The 20,626-nt window shown below is 62.8% G+C and overlaps 1 protein-coding gene across 9 annotated transcripts in view; it reads left to right on the top strand.

Moving 5' to 3' along the window:
* The window catches only part of ANKRD11 (ankyrin repeat domain 11), a 178,383-nt gene that overhangs the window by 141,159 nt on the left and 16,598 nt on the right, over positions 1–20,626 (top strand). For 7 of the 9 annotated variants that reach the window (XM_045076460.1, XM_045076461.1, XM_045076462.1 and 4 more), the window contains 3 exons: positions 5,537–5,683; positions 10,831–10,969; positions 20,310–20,480. In XM_045076460.1, the coding sequence (XP_044932395.1) occupies positions 5,597–5,683; positions 10,831–10,969; positions 20,310–20,480 (397 nt within the window). In that variant the 5' untranslated portion in view covers positions 5,537–5,596. Of the gene's footprint in view, positions 1–5,536; positions 5,684–10,830; positions 10,970–19,760; positions 19,858–20,309; positions 20,481–20,626 lie in introns of all 9 variants that reach the window. The other 2 variants (XM_045076465.1, XM_045076464.1) reach the window with 1 other exon arrangement.

Raw genomic sequence — 20,626 nt, 5'->3', positions numbered from 1 at the left:
ATATTTAGAGTTTTGACTCTTTTATTCTCTCTCCGTGAATTTTTCTACACTGCTAAAACCAGGATTGCTTCTAAGTCATTGTTTCTCTTTGTTCTGTGATGTGTCTCGGAGTTGGTTAAGGAGCATTTTTTTTTTTTTTAAAGATTTATTTATTTGACAGAGACCCAGCGAGAGCGGGCACCAAGCAGGGGGAGTAGGAGAGGGAGAAGCAGGCTTCCTGCCGAACAGAGAGCCCCATGCAGCAGAGCACAGTCCCAGGCCCCTGGGATTATGACCTGAATGGCAGGCAGATGCTTAACGACAGAGCCCCCCAGGAGCCCAGGGAGGGGCTCTTAATGTGTTGGGAGCCCTCGGGACTCCCTCCCATGTGTGAGTCTGGTCACTGGGTCATCTTCTCAGGTTTCCTCTCTCCTTCCTGGGCTTGCTGCTGAGTTGGACTCAGCGTCCTGGGGGCTGGTGGGCCTCCCTTGATTGCGGGGGTGTGTTGCCTCTGTGGAGCAGTCTGGGCTGGTGACCCTGAGTTCGGGGCCACTGCGCCTTCCCACAAGAACTGCTCTCCTGGCCTGACTGGTCTGAGCCCTCCTGGTCCTCTGGACTTGCGCCCCCAGGGCTTGTGTGAACTTGCACGGGCTGTGGCTCTGTCCACGCGGACTCCAGCTCTGACCCGCATGCAGCCACTACACACACCTTCTGGTCTCCCCGTGTCTTGCTGTTAGCTTAGCCCTCGAGAAGGAGGGGTAAGGCTGGGTCCCGGGATTTTTGCTAGACTGTCGGTGTTACAACAGGATCGGTTCTTCTCTTGCATCAGGTTCGGTCCTGGAGGGAGCCTCTGTCTCCTACCTGCGGCGAGCCTTGCGGTATGATTCTGTGTTTGGCAAAGAGAAGACGGTGTGGCTATGGTATTTGGGGTTGGCTTAGGTTAAGCCGTGTGTGCTTGCAGACGTGTGGCCGGGGGCTGGCTCCGGCGGCTGTGCTCAGCCTGAACGCTGCTCAAGACGCCTTTCGGAGAGCACAGCTGGTCGCCGTCCTTGTTGGGAGAGGGAGCTCTTATCGTGGCTGTCCTGCCCGCCCCTCTGAACGGACTCTGTGCGCAGCCACAGCACAGGGTCCCAGGGTGAGCAGGAGAGAGACCCTGTCCGTCAGGCAGCAGGTGGTGCTCCCGCGGGCCGTGGGCCCCTGTGATATGGGCAGGTGTGGAGCTGCATGACCTTTCCCAGCCGTGCGTGGCCCTGGGCAGGGAGCTGGCTGCAGACTGCAGCTGCTTCCTGTCCAGACCAGGAGGCCGGGTTCTGACCCGTGGCTGCCAGAGCAGTGATGGACTCTCAGAGCCAGCCATCGAGGCGGACTTTGGTGTCAGGGCACCGGCCGGGGGCTCTTGTCAGGGGACTCGTCCAATTCCGCGCACTCTTGAGTGCTTTCCTGAGTGGTCTCTGTGCCTCCCAGCAGCTTGCGAAGCTGGAGCTGCTGCCTTTTGGTTTGGAGGTGCAGGAGGGGGCCTGCATCCAGGGGCCTGTCCTGTGCAGGGACTGGCCAGTGGTTGGAGCGGCCTTGGACCAGCCACGCTCCCTTCATCCGAATGCACACGGCCCTGCAGACATCCCCCACGTCCTGCCGCTGTGGTGCCGAGGACCCGGTCTGCGTGTATCCCGGAGTGTGCTTGTTTTGGATGTGGACTAGAGCGCCCCTGTGGTTTGGGCAGACAGCCCCAGAGCCCAGCTTCAGTTGGCCTTGGAACTTGTTAGAAGAGACGACCTCCCCCTCCCGCTGCCACGGAGATGGTCTCCACTGTGATGCCTCTGTTGGGGGTGGGTCCCAGCCTCTTCGTGGGTTGAACAGTGAGTACCCAGCAGTAAGCAGGGAGCCTGTGGTACCCTGGCAGCCTCTGCCCTCCTAGAGGACCCCTGGAAGAAGGGGTGAGCCTGGCCCCTGACCAGTTCTGCGCAACCTTGTGCCAGTCGTGGGTGGCGATGAGAGCGTCCGGGCTTCTGTCTGCGCCTGCGTCCTTCCCTTTGCCGGCACGACCGTTTCTCTGAGCCGAGAGAGAGGGGCTGGCTGCATGCGGGGGTGGGGGGTGCCGTGCAGCTCGAGACTGGACAGCCGTGAGGCTGGGGAGACCAGGTTGACGGAAGATGAAGGTGCGTTGGAGACCAGTCCTCAGCTAGTTTGTCACGGAGGACATCAGTCCCCTTGGCCCTGCAGCTTGCCAGGCGGGTCTTGTGAGACACAGGACGGTTGACCCAGTGCGTCCAGCTTGGCAGGAAAACCAGTCGGAACACGTCCTTGGCGACTCTGAGCCGTCGAGCAGAAAGCCTTCGTGAAGCTGTCTCGCTGACTGCCCCTGAAGAAATGAGTCTGGGGTGCTGCGAGGCCCAGGCCCTGAGGGGACCATGGCCGTACCCGTCATCCTCGTGCTCTAGACCGGTTGGGAATACTGAGGTGTTTGCAACCAAGGGGCACTGAGGTGGCCTCGGCGGTCTCAGCTGTCATCGTGCATGTGGGCTGAAAGAAAACGTCTTAGGGAAAAGGAAGCAGAACATTTGGGATGACCCTCCCAACCTGAGGCTCCCGGGTGGGCACGGGGCACGGCCTGCTGGGCCGGTGGCTGGCACAGAACGTCTCTTGAACCACCGCCGTGAGGCTGGGGGCCGCCGTCACCCTGCAGCAGGTTGCATGGAAATAACTGTTGTTCACAAAACGAAAGGTGAAAATTAATAAAGGGAAATCTCATTTACAGCGGTGCGGGGAGGCAGGGCGGGCCGGGGCAGCTCCCGTGCCCAGCACTGGCTGTCGGCTGCAGATCTGCGGGGGGGGGGGGGGGGGACTGGTTCACTGTCCCAGCAGGAGGAATGGAGGTTTCCTCCTACCCCAGCAGCAGCCCAGCCACCGAGAAGCCACCGTGCTTCCGGCTCCCACGTCCACCCTGCTAGACTTGTAGGTAGCAGCAGCTCCAAGAGTCTCCTCTGCCCCGTGCCCTGGAATTGCCTGTGGTTCGGGGCTGGCTTGTCAGTCCTGGGGTGCCGTTCTCTGCTAGTCAGAAGAAAGCCAGTCTTGCTGGTGAGACGGTAGCAGTTTTATTTTGGACGCGGACGGAACATGACAGGCAGGTGTCTGCTGGCAGAGGCGTGTGTCCCAGCCCGGCTCGGAGGGACTTGGCACGGGGACTGGCACCCAGGGCTTCGATGGTTTGACTTCAGCGCTGACATTGAGAGCCACTCTCGGGCAGCACCGGTGTAGTACTTCATGGTTTGCAGGGTCTTCGCAGAGCTGGGTGCGCCCTGAAGGGCCGTCGCGGAAGGCCTTCGGGTGGCTCTCTGTGAGTCACCCTGAATGTCCAGACGCTCTCTCTGAATGCTGGGCACAGGTATTTCCCCGTGATGCTGGGCGTCTGCCCGGGCCCAGGGCGCATGGACATGGAAGATGCTGGAGGAGCTGGCTCAGAATTAACATCACTCCTTCCTCGTGCCTGGTGCCACCTCTGGCCATTCTGAGGGAGAGTCTGACCGTGGAGGTGGGGTCCTTGTCACGGGGCTGGACTGTGTTCTCCGTATCCCGTTCTGTAGCTCTGGCTCTTCCCACGGAGGCAGGAGGAGGAGGCCTTTCAGCTTAGGGGTCTCAGAACTCTACTTCGAATGGAGAGACCACCTCCCAGAGCCATCTCAGGGAGGCGTAGCCACTACAGAGTAGGCTGGAGATCGGCTGGTCCGGGCCTTTCCCACTCCCGAGCAGGAGGGCTGGACATGCCACCATGACTCTGTTCCATTTCCCGTCGGGAGAGCCGGCCGTCGGGGGCTTCTCCTGAATGATGGCCAAGGAGTCGCAGCATGTGCCCCCGAGCCTGGCAGGCGCAGTGTTCTGGGCTGGGAAGTTGGAGGCGCGTTCACCATTGCAGGCAGAGGCAGAAGTGTTTTCGGCTTCCGCCGCTGGAGCGTGTGGGTGGCACCTCTGTCCCCTCCTTTGTGTGCAGGGGAGAGGTGTCGGGACGTGAATCAAGTTGGTCAGCCTGGTCCCTCTTCCTGAAGTAAACTGAGGTGTCTTCTCAGGTCAGTTAACTATCAGTTAATGTGGAAAAACGAGAGATCTCTGGAAGACGTGGGACAGGGCAGTTCAGGGCGCACGCAGGGAGCTGGCGGGGCCGGGGAGAGCTCCGTGTTCCCGTGGTGCGTGAAGGTTGTCGTTCAGAAGCCGCACCCCCTGCAGATGTGGGGCCGGCCCCTTCGGTGACTTAGTCCCAGAAACTTCTTATCCAGACAGCAAAGCACAGAGGTGTGTCACGGGGGGTGGCTGGTGGCGGTGGTGGTGGGTACACTGTTTTCTGACCCTGAGGGTGGACATTTAGAAGTGGGGGCACCTGGTGGCTCCGTGGGTGAAGCGTCTGCCTTGGGCGCCCTGGTCCTGACCCCGGGGTCCGGGGACCGAGCCCCACGTCGGGCCCCTGCTCAGTTGCTCCCTCCGCCTTTCACATCACTCGCGCCCTTTCTCTCTCTCAGTACATCAATAAAATATTTTTAGAAGTACAAAAAGTATAAAAAGAGAAGACAGTGGCTTTTGGGAAGACCGCGCGGAGCGAGCAGGAGGCCGCGTTTCAGAAGGTCCGTGTTGCCATGGTCAGGTCAGGTCAGCATGGCCACTGGCAGAGACGGAGAGGTTGACTTTGCTCTCAGGTCTCATGGGGGCTCCCCCAGGGCCACCAGGAAGGCCCGCTGGGGTTTCTGCCGGAGAGCAAGCCAGCGGGAGGCTGGACAGCTCCGGACAGGCCGGTCGAAGTAATGCTGTGTGGGTCCTTAGGGGGCCTCTGGTTGCCTGGTGGCTGGCCTGTGTGTGTTAGGTGAAGAGTTGGTGGTGGTCTCGTGCAGGAACGGTTTGCTGTCTCGAAGAAAGGGCCACTCTGGGAGGGGCAGTCTCTCCCCAGACAGCGGGGTGTTTTTGTTTTTGTTTTTAACCATGTCAGTACATCATAAAATACAGAAATAAGGCAGCCTGTGGCCTGGCATTTCCTGGGAAATACAGCGGCTGGGCCTCAGGTCCCTGTGTAGGGTCCTGCTCAGTGGGCCCAGATCGCGGCACCCGAGTTGCTGGGACATCTGACGGGACTGGGAGGGCTCCCTCAGGGGCATCTCATGGCTGCTTCCTGCTCATTTTGTTTGGGAGAAGTTGGGGAATTGGGTCTGCATGGTTCTCATCCTGACCTTCTGTCTGGGGGCCGTGCGGGGAGGCAGCTGCTTCCCAGGGGGCGCCAGTGGTGAGTGGGGGGTAAGGCCATGGCGTAGAGGGTCACTGCTGGGAGGTCCTGCCCCTGGGGTGTGACCCTGCCCGTGGAGCGGGCCAGGGGGCCTGCAGGAGCCGGGCCAAGCTCTGCACCCTGGCGTGGGCTACGGGGCGGGGGCCCGAGGACCCTTGCTAGCACCATGCCTCGGGCAGCACAGCCCCGTCAGAGCGGAGGGCGGCACCCAGTCCGTTCCGGGGGGGTGTGAATTTGAGCTTGCCTGGGCTTCGTGGGGATGGCCCTGACCGACCCTGTGTGTGCTCTCGTTTGCAGCCGACGGTCGATGGCGAGACGACGGCCGCATAGATGAAGACCAGGTGAGGGAGGAGAGCCATGCCCAAGGGGGGGTGTTCGCGGACGCCGCAGCCCGAAGACCGCTCCCTCGGCAGCGACATGGTGGAGAAGCAGACGGGGAGGAAGGTAATGTCCGGCCGCCCGCCCTCACCGGCGCCACCGCTGGCTCCGGGGCCCCGCCCTCGTCGACGTCCCTCTGCAGCGACAGTGACCCAGGCCAGATCGGGGCCGGGGCCGCAGACCTGCTTTTTCTTAAGGACGTGCCCGGCACTCGGGAGCCTGAGTGAGGCTGTCACTAGGGTCACAGGCAGGTTGCTGACAGCGTCGGTGTGGGCCCACGCGTCTGGTCTGGGGCCGCAGAGGTCTGTCGTGGTTTCAGGGAGGTCGTCTTTGCCGCGCCCCGACCGGAAGCACTGCTGGGGTGCCCGTGTGCGCTGTCCCTGGCCGCGCGCACGTCTGCGGTCAGAACAGAGCGCCTCGCGCTCGTGGTGGGAGTGAGCCGGCCCTGCCAGCTTGTCGTGGGTGGCACCGCCCTTCACCCTCGAGGAGTCCCCGTCCCCCGGGACGCCTGCATGGCAGGCCACCCATGCTGTGACCTGTGTGAACGGAAGCTCCGTGTCCGTGCACCTGCTTTCTCTGCTGACGTCCCGGTTGGGGGGTAGGAGGGGCTGAGTGAGTCGAGCCCGGCCCTCCATCGGGTTGAGGGGAGACGGGCGCAGGTCGTGAAGGTCGGCCTGTGAGGGAGCTCGTCACAGTGCATAGACTGCAGAGGCTCTGCTGCGTGGGCATCTGTGGCCACGCATTCTGTCCCAATGGCCCTGTCCCTCAGCACCCCGTGCCGTGCGCGGGAGCAGGCAGGAGGCCCCACGCGGAGCTGTGGGCAGGCTGGGGCTGCAGTTCTGGTGTGAGCTTGGGTGGGAGTCGCAGGCGGGTCTGGGAGGCCTGGGTGCGGGGGTTCCGGCTGCGACTTGGGATGACCGTGTGCTGCTGTGCCCACGAGGGGCAGGAGCTGCTGGGGATGGATGTGCCATGGGCCAGCCCAGCAACTCTTACCTTGGGACGCTTTCACACAAAACGGCCGAGCGTCGTTGGTCATCACGGTGCCCAGGTCTGAGTGTGGGTCTTCCCAGGGTCAGCGTCCCCACAGGTCCCTGTCTGGGCTGCCTCCTCTGCCTCCAGCCTGGCTCCCCCGAGTGGGCAGGCAGCTGGGCCTCCAGACCACGTGCCCCCACCTCAGTTCTCCGCCCACGCAAGCTGCGCAGAAAAGGCCCCCAGAGCCCAGCGCCTGCCTTGGAGGGAGCCGCCTTCTGGCCCTGGGCACGCACCAGGCGGCCAGGAGCGGCAGGCTCCTCTCTGAGCGGCCCGTCCCCGCATGGGACCGGCTGACGAGGGCAGTGTGGGCACGTTTGCCACGGGGTCCGTGTGTGTCTGCTCTGCTTTCTTCTCAAGTGAGGTAGCTCTCTCTCAGCTATGCCCCCCCCAGGAGGGACGTCTTGGTGGTCTCTGTCCCGACCCGTTTTGCTGGCGCGCAGAGCTCAGCAGCCGCCTCGAGCGATGGTCCTTGCCCCGGCCCAGCCGCTCAGGAAGGTCCCCAGCCCCAGTCTGCCAGGAGCCCCGGCTGAGCTGCTCTGCCGCCCCGACCCCCTCCTGGCTCTGTCACAGGTCTGGGTTTTCCCTGCACGGCTGGTGTGTGAGGAGCTGAGACTCCAGGACGGTCAGCTCTTGAGTGAAATGGGTCTTATCTCATAGTACATTGTTGTTGTTTTTAAGATTTTATTTATTTGATACACACAGAGATCACAAGTAGGCAGAGAGGCAGGCAGAGAGAGGGGGGGAAGCAGGCTCCCTGCTGAGCAGAGAGCCCGATGCGGGGCTCGATCCCAGGACCCTGGGATCATGACCTGAGCCGAAGGCAGAGACTTAACCCGCTGAGCCACCCAGGCGCCCTCATAGCTCCTTGTTTAACACTGGGGCAAACCGCACCCAGATCAGAGTTAGCAGAACAACCACCGCCTTGGGAGGCCTCCTTATGGCCTCCTCCTGACGACGTACCGCAGTGGGGCCGCCCTGCCGGGGTTCCACAGGGGCTCCCTATTGAATGTCACCGTCCCCTTCGCAGGCTCTTCGTGCGGCGGCCACGCCGCCGTGTGCACTCCTCTGCGGAGGGATGTGTGGGCAGTTCCCCCTGGGGGCGTGACACGCGCCCGCTGGCAGATGGGCCAGCAGTTTGTCCCCGAGAGAGTGGAGGCTGGCCCGTGTCCTTGTCACACAGAGGTCCTTGCAGCTGACCTGTGGCCTATTGGGTGTGGTGGTGGTGGCTGCTTGCGGGCTGGGCTCCTGTCCGTCTTTGCGGCTGGGTCCGTGGGTATTTTCTTCCCTGTGGATGTTCACACGGTCCCTGTCACTTACTGAACAGGGCCCCCCCGCGCCGTGTCACTGCCGAGCTTTTGTCCTGAGGCAGCAGCCTCTGCTCTTCAGTCTGAACCTTTGGCCCTTAGCCCGGGGTGGTCTCCAGCGACTGTGGCCATTTTCTGGTCCACGTGTGTGTGGCCCCTCCACGTGGTCCTGCTCATTTGGGTCCTTTGAGCTTCCACGTAGGTTCTGAGGCTGGTTGGGTTCCACAGGAGGCCTGGGGCGTTTTGATGGGACACTTGTGGCCTGAAGCGGGGTCTGCAGAGACCATCCTGTCGGCCGTTTGGTTGGGTCTGACCCACGGACAGGATGCTCCTCCTTTTGGTTCGTCTCCGCTTTCTCTTGGCAACGCCGCGTCGTCGTGTGGAGGCCGCAGACTGACGTCTTCTGCTAGAGTCACTCCTGCAGGTTTGGTGTCTTCTGATCCTAACTGAAGTGATACTTGAGCGTCATTTCCTGATTGTTTCTAGAAATCAGCTATTTTTCTGTAACCAGCGACTTCTGATTCACTTACTGACCTGAATGGTCTATTTTTCACGTACATACCCCTAAGCTGTGAGGGTGAGTGCTGCATTCCTGCTCGGGCAAAAGGGGGGAGGGGGTCGAGCCCAGTCTGGTTCCTGTGTGTCTCCCCGCGGCCAAGCGCACCGGTCCTGTCTGCTCCTGGGGACGCTCGGCGAGCTGGTGTCCCGGCACCTTTCTGACCCTGTGCATGGAACTTTCCGTTGGCGACGGGGCTGGACTTCAGGTGGGCAGTCATGAGGGTCCTGGTTTATATTCGGGAAGCAGGAGTGCCACTGGCGAGCTGCGCCGGTGTCAGAGCTGACACTTCTGCCTGCTCTGTGCCCTTCTCGTCCGCACGTGACGCCGGCAGTCTCTCGTTTTAGCTGCTCTGGTGGGAGTGCTGGTCTCCCCTCCTGGGTTTAATTTGGACGATCTTGATGCAGAACGTCTTCCGCACACGGTTGACGACGTGGCTGCCTCCTTTGGGAAGGGCGGGCTCATCTTCCGCTCACTTAAAAACCCGGTTTGTTCTCCAGTAGCTGTGGGTACGCAGCTCTTTGGGGACCCCCGTCAGCTGTCAGCCACGGGGGCCTCTGGGTCCGCTGGAGGGGGCCTCATGCTCCTGTGTGCCCAGAGCTCTTGTCAGGGTCAGTAGGGAATTTGATCACAGGTTTCAGGCGACTGTTGGGTGATCGTATGATTTTCTTTCCTGTGTTTGCTCACGTGGTAGGTCACGGTGGTTTCTGAGCGCTGCGTTCCTTCTCCCACAGAAGCCTGTAGCCGGGCGCCGGGAGTGTGCTCAGTGGGCAGGTGTTGATGGCCGCTTGGGCTTGTGCTGCGGGGCTCTGTCCCTGTCAGGGCTGGGGTGGCCTGGTGGTGGTCCCGGCCGGAGGCCGTCCCTGGAGCCGGGGTGCTCCTGGCATCTGTGTGGTTCCGTCTTCCAGCAGTGCTGCCGTGGCTCACGCCAGACGCCCTTGGAGCTGGCCGTGTGTTCTGGCGGGAATCTCCCTGGTCGTTTGAGGGTGTCTCCGGTTCGCTCTCGCGGCTGTCGGATGCCGTGACTGGCCATTTAAGCTGGGAGACCACTGGGACCATAGGGACGGGGATTGTGGCCGAGCTCGGTGAGCGCTGGCAGGTGTCTCCTCCCGGGAGCAGCCCGAGGGCCCTGGCTGCTGGGCGTAGGGTGCAGGGGTGTGGCTGTGACCCTTCCTGTTTGCCGACAGCTCTCCCGAGGAGCAGCGCAGAGAGCAAGCCCCGACGGGGAGGCAGTCCCTTCTGCCCGTGGGGTCAGGCTGTGTGTGTTCTGCCTGTGTGGGGCTCTGTGCGCCCCCCAGAGCCCCATGCTATGCCGCGGGCAGACGGGGAGGCTGGGAGCTTGCGGCACACGGACGGGGGGCCGCGGTTTGAGCTGGGCCGTCTCCACGGAGCAGGCCCCCCCCCCCCCCGCCGAGGATGTGTTGTCAGCCAGGACCGCAGGGTCCAGGGCGTGGAGCACACCAGGGGCCCCTGCCTCCGCTCAGCGCTGGGTCCTTCATTATTTGAGGCTGGGGCCGTCCCACCCTTGGCCTCCCGGTTTCTGTGCACGTCCGTTCCCACAGGGGCCCTCCCTGCTTGTGTGGACAGCACTGGTCAGCGAGCGGCCTGTTGCTAGATGTGCCCTGAGCCCCCCTCATCCTGAGCAGGTGCCAGCTGTCCTTCCGCACTTGGGGCAGCACGGCAGGCACAGGGCTGGGCGCGCTTCGCCCTGGTCGGCATGCCGGTCAGGATGGGGCTGGGGTTTGGGCTTCTCGATCCTCACCCTATAGGAGGGAGCAACCCTGAGACGAGACTAGGAAGGGGGTGACAGCCCCTCCCGGCCTCCTGCATCAGGGGTGCGGACTGCAGGGTCTGTCCCCGGAACAGCCGCACAGTGTCACTGGCACGTGGCGATGTCGTTTGGGGAAGGAGGAGGCCCCTTCCCAGAAGGGAGAGATCTCGGGGGGGCCCAGGCACGTGAGGGGCATTGGGCTCCTTCCGTTCATAGAGGAGGTCGTGGTGGAAAACACCTCCCCCTGCCAGCGCTCCCTTTTCAAGGCCAGCGCTTGTTTTCCCCGTTATGTGATCCTTCCCTGGAAGCCGTGTTGGAGACAACTTGAGTCTCTGCTCTCTTGATACTCACGGAAACACCCGGGTTTGGGGATGAGAAGGGGGGCTGTGTGCGGGCCCGGAGAGAAGTAGAGGGGCTTGTGTGCTCATGGGAGCCTGGTGGGCGGGAGGTGCTTCTCCCTGCCCGAGTAAGACACGGCTCTTCCCGGCGCGCGGAACGCAACCCCAGTAAGCGTGGGAGCAATGTCTGAACGCACCGTCTTCTTCTCTAGGATAAAGATAAAGTTTCCCTGGCCAAGACCCCAAAGCCGGACCGCAGTGACGGAGGGCAGGAGGTGAGGGAGCGAGCGACCAAACGGAAGCTGCCCTTCACCGTGGGCGCCAATGGAGAGCAGAAGGACTCGGACACAGGTACGGGCCCGCCCTCCCCCTGCCGGCCGCCCCAGGCCATCGCCACCTCCCAGACTCGAAAGTGCCCTTCACAGCCCCTCCCTCAGGCGCCTCCTGACCCTGGACCCTGCCTGGGTGGTTCCCCCAGGACAGATGCCCCCTCCTCAGCCTCTCTGCGCCTGTCCGCTTTGCACCAGGACTCTTGGGAGAGTCCTGCTGGAGGCCTGGGCAGGTCCGGAGCGAGGTCTGAGAGCATCTTCTTTGTTGTGGATATGCGGGGTGACCAGTGCTGATAGGAGAGGTTCACAGAGAGCTCCCCCGAGACTGCCGCACCCCCAGCACACGCAGCGGGGCTCCCGGTGTGTGCCCAGCTGTAGGCATGAGTGTGGGCTCCTCTACCCTGGTTCCCAGGCCCCCTGTGCTCTGCTCAGTCCCCTGGACATCTTGCGCTGCAGGATAAGCATGTTTTCCCTTAGGGCTGCAAAAGCCCGCAAGTTAAATCCAGGTGTTTGAAGTAAAAGCCAGAGGGAACTCACCGAGTGAGCGGGGGCCAGTGCTGTTTCCTGCCTGTGGGGCCCGTGGGCAGAGCAGGGCCATGAGCGTGTGCGTGCGTGCAGGGGGCGAGTGATGCTTGGCACGTGCGCTTCTGCGTTGGTGCCGTGTCGAGCAGCTCCTGGGGCAGGAGCCGGCCTTGCTCCTACCAGCCCAGACCGTTTCTCCTCCGTTTGTTTGTTTGTTTGTTTGTTTTGTTTTTTTAATTTTATTTACTTATTTGACAGACAGAGATCAGAAGTAAGCAGAGAGAGGGGGAAGCAGGCTCCCCATTGAGCAGAGAGCCTGACTTGGGGCTCGATCTTAGGACCCTGAGATGATGACCTGAGCTGAAGGCAGAGGCTTACCCACTGAGCCACCCAGGCGCCCCCTGTCTCTCCTTCTTGAGCCTGGTGCTCAGGGCCCTTCCTGGCCTGCTGGTCCTCTGACCGCTCTGCCGATGTGCACGCCTGTCACAGGCAGGGGCAAGAGGAGCACAGAATTCCCACGGAGCCACAGAACCTGGGGTGAACCTGCCACACCGTGCTCGCAGCTGTAGGACAAGGAGCAGAGGCCCCGCCAGGATGGGGGTGGGGGGAGTGCTTCCTGCACACGAGGGTCCGTGTCAGGGACTGACACTAGATGAACGTGTGTGAAAATCGGGAGAAATGGCCGAGGAAACAGCCCGGAAACATGTGCCGTGGCTTTTATTCCTGAGGCTACAGGTTCCTCCACCAGCGCCCTTTGTGGGTGCTCCGCGTGCACACGTCTGGTTCGTCAAAAGCCAGGGAAATGCGTTCGGTTCTGCCAGCTAGCGTATGACAACGGTGTCATGGCCCCCAGGGACCCTTTGCAGGGGTGTGACTGAGCCCATGGCTGTCGTGGCTGTGCTGGCACGGGGGACAGGAAGGGGCGGTAAGCAAGTCGGGCAGCCTGTGGGCGCACGCAGATGCCGGGCTCTTGCCGGAACAGAGGGCCCCGCGGAGATTCTGGGAGTCGGGCTTTAGGTCTGCAGGAAATCAGACTGGCCTGGAAACCCTGCCTCCTGTTTTCGGTGCCTCTAGCTCTTCTAGTTGCAGAGGGCCTGGCTTGGTCACGAGCTCTCTGCATGGCGGGGGTCAAAGTTTGCTGTCTGGCCTCTGGGACGTTCTTGTAAATTCCCCAGCAGCCTTGCTGTGAGTTCAGGAGAGCGTGTTGGGGCTTCTCCTTCCAGCGGAGCGCGCTCGGGGGCAGGGCAGCGGCCCACTCTGCTCTGGGTGGTCGGGATTTCTTTGTGATGCGCAGTCTGTTGTTCCAGCAGGCCTTAAAGCATCTATCTCTTGATGGCCCCCATTTTAGCCGGGGACCGCCAGGTGACTCACCTGGACCTGCACGGTTCTCCGGGGCTCCCTGGCCTGCAGGTCTGGGGTCTGGGTGAGCGCAGGGAGGGAGTGGCCGTGGGGTTGGAGGAAGGTGAGGATCATTTTGAACACGAAGTCTCCAGGCCAGGACTGCGTTGCAGACGTCTGAACGTGCGCACGGTGCTTGCCCTGATGCTGTCACCAGCCTTTGGGGGCGGCTTGTGCACCCCGTGGGTCTGCTTCGAGCACAGCTGCGTGTTCTCTGTGGGCGTGTCGCGCAGGACTCGGAGCCGCTGGCACTTGCCGCTCAGTGTGTCACGTGCGGCACAGGGAGGGGGCTGCTGGGGCCCGTGGCTGGGCCTGCGGGGTCGGGGAGCGGAACACCTGTGCGGGCGCCGGCTCTGCGGCAGGCTCCAGAGTGTGCTGACGGCCCCGCCGCCCCCGCCCCTGCTCCTGCCGCGTCCCTCCGGCGCCCTCTGCTGGCAGCCCTGTGCTCGTGGCGAGGGGAACACCGCAGAAGGCTCCAGAACCTGAGGTTCTGTGTGGCCAATAGTGGCTTTCCTCAGCTGTGCCCCCCGGGTGGGAGGAGGCTGCTGACCCTCTACCTGGGGACCGCCGAGCTGCCTGAGAACATTGTCCTGTGTCCCCGACCCCCAGGAGGCACCCTCCGTCCCCCGGGCTTTGTCAGGCCTGGCGGCGGCCTGCCAAGAGCAGGACCAGTGAGAGCCGGCCCTGGTCTGTATCCCGGGCGGGGACGCCGGTCTCCCGCAGGTGGTTTGTCTCTCTGGCTGCCCGCGTAGCACCCTGGACAGCTCGTCCTTCCAGAAGCTCCAGCCCCTGCGCGTCTCCGAGCGTGGCCTGCTGCGGCCGGCGGGTGGCGTGTGCTTGCGGCGTCTGGTCTGGTAGAAACGAGCCCCGAGCCCCTGGCAGGCTCTTCCCATGGCTGCTGGGGGAGGCGGCTCCCGGGCAGGTGACCTCAGGCCCCGCGGCCCCATGCCCGCCTGGCCAGGGCCGCACCTCCCGCCGCGTGAGGAGAGTCATGTGATGGCTACAATTCAGATTCTGCTCTTTTATTTCTTTATGTTTAAATTTCTTCTCAACTCTTGAACAAGTCTTCCATGCGCACCCGCCTGTGGCAGGCTCCTTCGTGAGCCTCCTGCTCGGGTACGGTCTCCGTCCCTTACTCTGGCGAGAGCTGTGCCACTCGCTGCTGAGCCACCAGGGTGGGCGCTGCCTGTCCCTAGGGCCACACGGGCTCCCGCTTCAGAGGGCTGTGGTGTCAGAGGTGTCAGGAGCCAGAGCTGCCGAGTCTCACCACCTGAAGGTTTCTTCGGAGTCACGACAAACTAGGTTTCTCTTATTTTGGTTTTATCTGAAGAGTAAGAGGCTGGCGTCCTGTATCTGGGTATTTACGAGCAGTGCGGACGTGTAAACCACTCGTCCACTCCATCTTAGGGGTTTGGGTATGGTCATGTGCTCGCTGAAATCCCGGTCATCCCTGTTCTACCAGACTGGGGGGGCCGTCTCCCGTTAGAGGACAGATTGCGGCTCCGCTGCCCGTGTCTGCGGGCTCCAGGGAACCGGGACCCCCGTGCTGCTGCGTGCCCGAGGGACATGTGCCTGATGGGGAAGGGCGTCTCCGCTCACTTGCTTATTCAGGGGTCACTGCCTGTGCCACTGGGGAGCGCCGCTGCGGTGGGAGCCTCTGGCTGGAGAGGGCACCCGCCACCCACAGTGACCCCATTTCTCTGTCACTGTCCTCCCTAAACTGGAGCAGCTTCTTCTTGTATGTATAGAGGGGAGCGTGGACCGGCCAAGGAGGTCTCTTTCTACCTGAAATTTCCAGTGTCCCCCACGTGTGGGGTGGGAGGGACTCTGCAGGATGGTGGCTGTTCTCGGGGCCCCTGCTGTCCACACAGCGCAGGTAACCTGGGCCCTCAGAACCACCCTGGGTTCTGTGACCCACAGGGAGGACTCCCCGGACCATGACTGATTACGGACAGGGTGCAGAGCAGACTCGACACGGGGAAGCACATACGGGGCTGCCTCCGGGGAAGCTGGCTGTGGTTTCAAGAGCCCTCCCGGAGGAGCCTGCTGGTCTCCCAGGGTCAGAGGCAGGCATCGAGGGGCGGTCAGGGGCTCGTGTAGACGGGCCCAGGACTGACAGGATTGGTGGCACGTTCATACATCCGTGCAGGTTGGGATGTGGTTTTTTTTAAGATTTTACTTATTTATTTGTCAGCGAGAGTGAGCACAGGCAGGCAGAGCGAGAGGGAGAAGCAGGCTCCCCGCTGAGCAGGGAGCCCGATATGGGACTTGACCCCAGGACCCTGGGATCATGACCTGAGCTGAAGGCAGCCGCTCAACCAACTGAGCCACCCAGGCGTCCCTGATTTAATTTATAAAAGTTCTCACTGTGCTTTGGTGCCACGAAAGGCGGGGGCAGTGGTTGGCGCCTGGGTCGTGTGGGCCTTTCAGGCTGGCGTCTCTTCCTCACACCCCGGCTCCCTCCTCACGGCCACAGCAGCCCTCACCAAACTCGGCAGCACCTGCAGGACTGGTGTGGTCGCCTGCTCCAGAGAAGAGGAAACGCAGCTGTAGAGCGACCCAGCTGTGGCCTGGGAGGAGAAGGCAGATGTCCGAGGGACCCTAGACCCCTGCCTTCTTGGACGAGGAGATGACGACCAGAGAAGCCGGGGCTTGCTGAAGGTCCTCTGTCTTTACTGCGCGATCAATCGCGGTGATTTTCTGACGGAGGAGGGAAGAGCCAGTCACAAGTTCAGCCTGAACGTCATAGGCCCCACACGGGTTGTGTGGGAGCTTGGATCCTGGTCTTGCTGTGCTTGGAGAACCGAGTGTGAGACTTGGGACAGAGACAAGCCCCACGCAGCTCCTGGCCTGGTGTGGATCGCCTCTGGCATGTGGGCTGTCCCACTGGAAGTGGTTCTTCGTGGACTCTTCATGTCGGGCCTCGTGTCTGGTGTGGAAGGCTTTCTCCTGACGGGGTTGTGCCCCCGGTGCCCTGCCTGCCATCAGATCACCCTGAGCTCTGCCTGAGGTCTCAGCGAGCACTGCCATTCCACAGCCGGGCCCCCAAATGGTCTCGTGGGCCGTGCGATCCCAGCAGTGCTGATGCAGAGTCAGGGTGGGATGTGGGGCTTGCAGATTTCCCTTCTGGGCAGCGTAGTGGACTGTCTCCTGGAAGAGCCATCAGCTACAGCAGCCCGGGAAGTCATAGATGGGGTCCCTGAGCGTGGCGAGTCCCCAGGAGTCAGGAACAGGGGGCGTTGGGCCACTGCGGGTCTGTCGGGGCCACGGTGGACATGTCCACGAGCGCCACACTTGGGACACCTCAGGCAGGAAGAAGACCCCATCCCAGATAAGGCGAGGGGCTTTGGGAGGTGTCCCCCGAGACGAACACCAGCCTCCCTCTGCAGGGCCGGGACCAGGTCGTGGGCCGCCCTGTGCTGCTGGGGACGCCTCTCCCTCCACCCAGTCCCAGATCAAAGCAAAACCCAGTCCTCTCTGGAGAGATGGGCTTCCATGTGGTTTCTGGACCCCAGGGTTCAGACGAGCACAAGTGCCGGGTCAGGACCACAGAGCACGAGGAGGGGAGCCTGCCCCAGGGACCTCGCGTGTGGGTGCCGCGTAGAGAACATGACCCAGCCGGTGCAGTGAAGGAGAAGCTGCAAGCAGCGGCAGGGACCAAGGTGCTGGAGACCACCACGGGGGCTTTTAAAATAGGTAACGTGGGATAAACGGGAACAGAAGCGCCAGCGCAAGCCCCGGCGGACAGCTGGGGTGTGCACCTCATTACGTAGGCCACGAGGAAGAATCTGTGGGTCGGTAGGTAGAACCACGAAATCACCTGGACTGCAGAGGAGAAAGAGCAAGACAGGCCTCGGGAAAGAGGCTCAGGGTGTCGCGAGAAGGCAGCCGGATGGTCTTGGGACGGCAGAGCCCTTGGCGCTTATGCAAACCCTCGAGCGTGGAGGTGCGGTTTGTTGCGGGCAGAACACTGGTGGGTACACACACGTGTGCACGGTGACGGGGTGGTAGGGACAGCGGGTGCTGAGGTGGCTGTGGAGTCCCGAGGCCTGGCAGCCTTCCTGCCTGCTCCCAGGGAAGAAGGTTCTGGGGAGAAAAGCTGCCTGTCGCCAGACACCCGAGTAGCGCAGAGTCTGGAAACCGAGGTCCCTCAGAACCCCACCCTGGGAAACCCCACTGCAGCCCTGCAGCTGTGGTGCGGTGTTCCAGAAGGCCCAGCTGGGAAAGGGGGTTACTGCTGGGACCGGCCGCGGAGGGTGGGGTCCCCTGCACTTGTCAGCTCAGAGGCTGCACCCAAGAAAGGCGACGCGGTGCGGCACCAGCACCACAGAGCACCACAAGCTCACACCGTAGACCTGCACAGCAGCGCCCTGTCCGCGTGCTGCCCTGATGATGGCACAGGGGACGGTCCAGGCTTCTGTGAAACCGTCACCCTCCACCAGCCACAGTCTGAACACCGGGAATGTGGCGGGGATGAGGGAGACGGATGGGCAGACTGGAAGGGAGCGACTCCACGGGACAATGTGGCCCCGCTCCAGGCTTTGGGACGGTGGGCCCTGGGCTTCCCGAGGGATAGCTGGGCTGCCTTCTCTGGGCCTCTGCTGAGCCTTTGCAGCACCTAGAAGCATGTTCGTGCTGTGGACCTCGGCCGACCAGTGTCTGCTCCGTGACTGGGAGATGGCCTTCATCCTCCCTGTTTTCCGGTTGGACATTAGAAACACAAACGAGCAGGTGCTGGGGGGCCTTGTTGGGAGAGGTCGCTGTGGGTCATGGCTGCTCCTCTGCTCTGCAGGGGCGCTGCCCAGCGGGGGTGGGGGTAGACCGTGAGACGGGTTGTGCACCCCGCTCCCCCTCCTGTGGACCCCGGTCACAGGCACAGCAGCGCAGCAGCTTTAAGAGGGGCAGCAGGCCTGGCCCTGTGTCGCTTGGCTCCTCTGGCCAGAAGTCTGCTTCCTCTGGGCCGGCTCCCTCAGGCGAAGGCACACGTGGCGGGGCTGGACTCCGGCCCTCTGGATGCTCGGAGCGGCAGGTGCTGCTGGAGAACCACGTGTCACCAGCAAGACACGGGCCTTTTGCAAGACGGGATTACATGCGACGTCCCACTTGCGCTCTGGGAGAGCTGTGTGGGAACGTGGGCTGTCAGGCCCCTCCCACCGGGGGGTGTCATTGCCTTCCGTGTCCCTTCGCATTTTCCAGCGTTGTCTAGGGCTCCTGGCCATGGAGGCAGGGAGGCCCACTGGGGCTCAGGGCCCCCTGCACGCTGTGTCTCCACATGCTACACGTGATCTTGTGGGCCTGGTGCTGTCGTGTCCTGCTCTGCGGTGTGGGGCACAGTCTGTTACTGCAAAAGCCCCTTTGGGCAAAAGGCCAGTGGCTTTCAGCTGCCACTCAAGGGAAGTGCATCTCTTGCCTCTCCAGCTTGGGAGGGAGCTTTGCCTGTATCATCACGTGTATCTGCCCGACCCTGCCTTGCCTCTCCCTGGGCTCACCGCTGCAGAGAGCAGGGCCAGGCCCCTGGCTCTGTCCTCTGCCCCCGTGACCAGGAATCCTCAGCACCGCATGTGTCTCTGAGCTCCGCATTCCTCCTTCCTCCTGCCTGTGGCATTCTGTGTCCACTCTCCTGGGGGGAGGCCGCAGCGACCTGAACTGTGTATGCTCAGTGGGGGGCACCTTGGGTAGGGGCCCGAGAGGCTCTGGTGGTCCCAGGAGGCTGGGTGGAAACTGGGTCCAGACTGCAGAGTGTGGGAGCGTTCTAGCACCCAGAGCCCTGCGCTGGAGACCCTGCATCGGCAGGGCCGTCCTAGAACGCGTCCTGGAGCAGCCGGCCGGCGTGGACATGCTAGGTTGAGGGTCCTGTTTCTGCCCGTGTTTGTACTCGGGAACATGTCAAGAAGCTGCGCGTGGCAGAGAGAGAAGCAGAGAAGGTGGCAGAGAGGTGGGCTGCACCCAGAGGTGGTCCGCGGCATGCTCAGCCCTCAGCCGTGAGAGAGCTTTAAAACCAAGTGCCCGACTTGGGCTCTGTGGCCCCGAGTCACTGTGGAAGTGCGGTGTAACTGCTTGGGAGCCTAGGAGGGCCTGGGGCCGGGCTCCTCGTGAGCAGGTGCTCACCCCGCCTCGGCCAGCGTGCGTTGGAATGGGACGGCGGGCCTGAGTGGGGTCTGTGGTCACAAGGAGGAATGTTCTGGAATTTACTGCCTCTCTTGGACTATGGCTGGTGAGCAGATTGGAAGCTGACTTGCTGGTCGTGGCCTGTGGTGCCCGGGCAACCACGTTCCAGCACAGCACGGCTTTCTCAGGAAAGAGCAGCTATGGAAGATGTACAGTGCCGCACCTGTGGGGCTGGGGGTGCCGCCCTGGGGTGGGGCAGGCAAGCGGACAGGAGTCTGTCTGACCCTTCTCTCCCAAGGACAGACCCAGCCAGCTAGCCCGCGCTCCGGCGCGCTGAGTGGAAAGCGGGAGGAAATCCCCCTCCCCCCAGAGGAGAGTGTTAGGGACCCGAGTCTCCCATGGTGACCCTTCTTCCCTGGCTGCAGTTTGCACCCTGTGACCTAGAACGCCCCCTGACCACCCCAATTCCCTGCACAAGGCTCCCCACCCCCACCCCCACCCCCAGCACACGCAGGGCAGTGTGGGGAGGGTCAAGGCTTCCGGTGGATCCCTAATTCCCGGCAGGCGGGGCAGCGTTGGCTCCTGGCTCGTGGAGTTCGGGGGGGCGTGTTCTCTCCCCCACCCCTGCCTCTTCTCGAAGCAGCACCCCGCGCTCGTGCTCAGGGTTGGCAGGGTGCTTTGTCGCGGGTCAGACCGCCGAGGATGTGCACGCCCCAAGGAGGCGGACACGGAACGGCCGAGCTGTTCCATCGTATCTGGTTAGTGCTCTGTGTTGATGCCTTTAGATGCCTCCAGCTCAGTCCATGTCGTGGTACTGCAAGGCTGGTTCGCTCCTCGAAGGGCCACGGCCTGAAATGGAGGTCCCTAGAAGCAAGAAGAAAGGTACAGTACTCACGAGTCGGCCTCGCTCTGTTTATGTATTTCTGAACTGTGTTTGCCGTTTATACCTGCACTGTGTGGAGGCGGGACGGGGAAGGAGGCCTCGGAGTGTGCACACAGCAGCGGATGGACGGACACCTGTCCTGTGTGGACCGGGACACCGGCGAGGGGCCGTCCCACCGCCTGGCGTGCGGCGGGCCGAGTGGGGAGGCACCTGAGCGCAGCGAACGGTCGGTGGGGGCCGAGGCGGAGAGGCTTCGGCGGCCGATCACGCGGTGTCGAAACGGTCTCTGTTCCCGCCGGAGGTGACGCTGGGCGGCACGGAGCTGCCCCCTCTGCTCTTGCCCGTCCCCTTTGAGCTGTGCGGTGGGAGGCTGGGGCTCCATGGCGCCAGGGGAGGCTCGGGTTCTGAGGACGGGGCGGCATGAACTCTCCCCTGTCTCCACCGCCTCCAGAGAAGCAGGGTCCTGAGCGGAAGAGGATCAAGAAGGAGCCCGTCACCCGGAAGGCCGGACTGCTATTTGGCATGGGGCTGTCCGGGATCCGAGCCGGCTACCCCCTCTCCGAGCGCCAGCAGGTGGCTCTCCTCATGCAGATGACTGCCGAGGAGTCCGCCAACAGCCCAGGTGAGCCCCAGGCTGGGGTGGTCCTGGGGTCGGGCACCTGTGCGGGGGCGTCCCCCTTCCCGCGAGGAAACGGCCCCGGTCCTAGAGGCTTCTGTGACGGGGCCGCCCCCTGCTGACGCCCCCGCTCCTCCTGTCCTTGGCCTGCA

This window comes from Mustela putorius, unplaced genomic scaffold (assembly GCF_011764305.1).
Source record: "Mustela putorius furo isolate JIRA1106 unplaced genomic scaffold, ASM1176430v1.1 tig00000174_pilon_pilon_pilon, whole genome shotgun sequence".
Classification (NCBI taxonomy): domain Eukaryota; kingdom Metazoa; phylum Chordata; class Mammalia; order Carnivora; family Mustelidae; genus Mustela; species Mustela putorius.
Note: the sequence above shows the minus strand (reverse complement) of the source record. Positions and strands in the feature narration are given on the sequence as shown.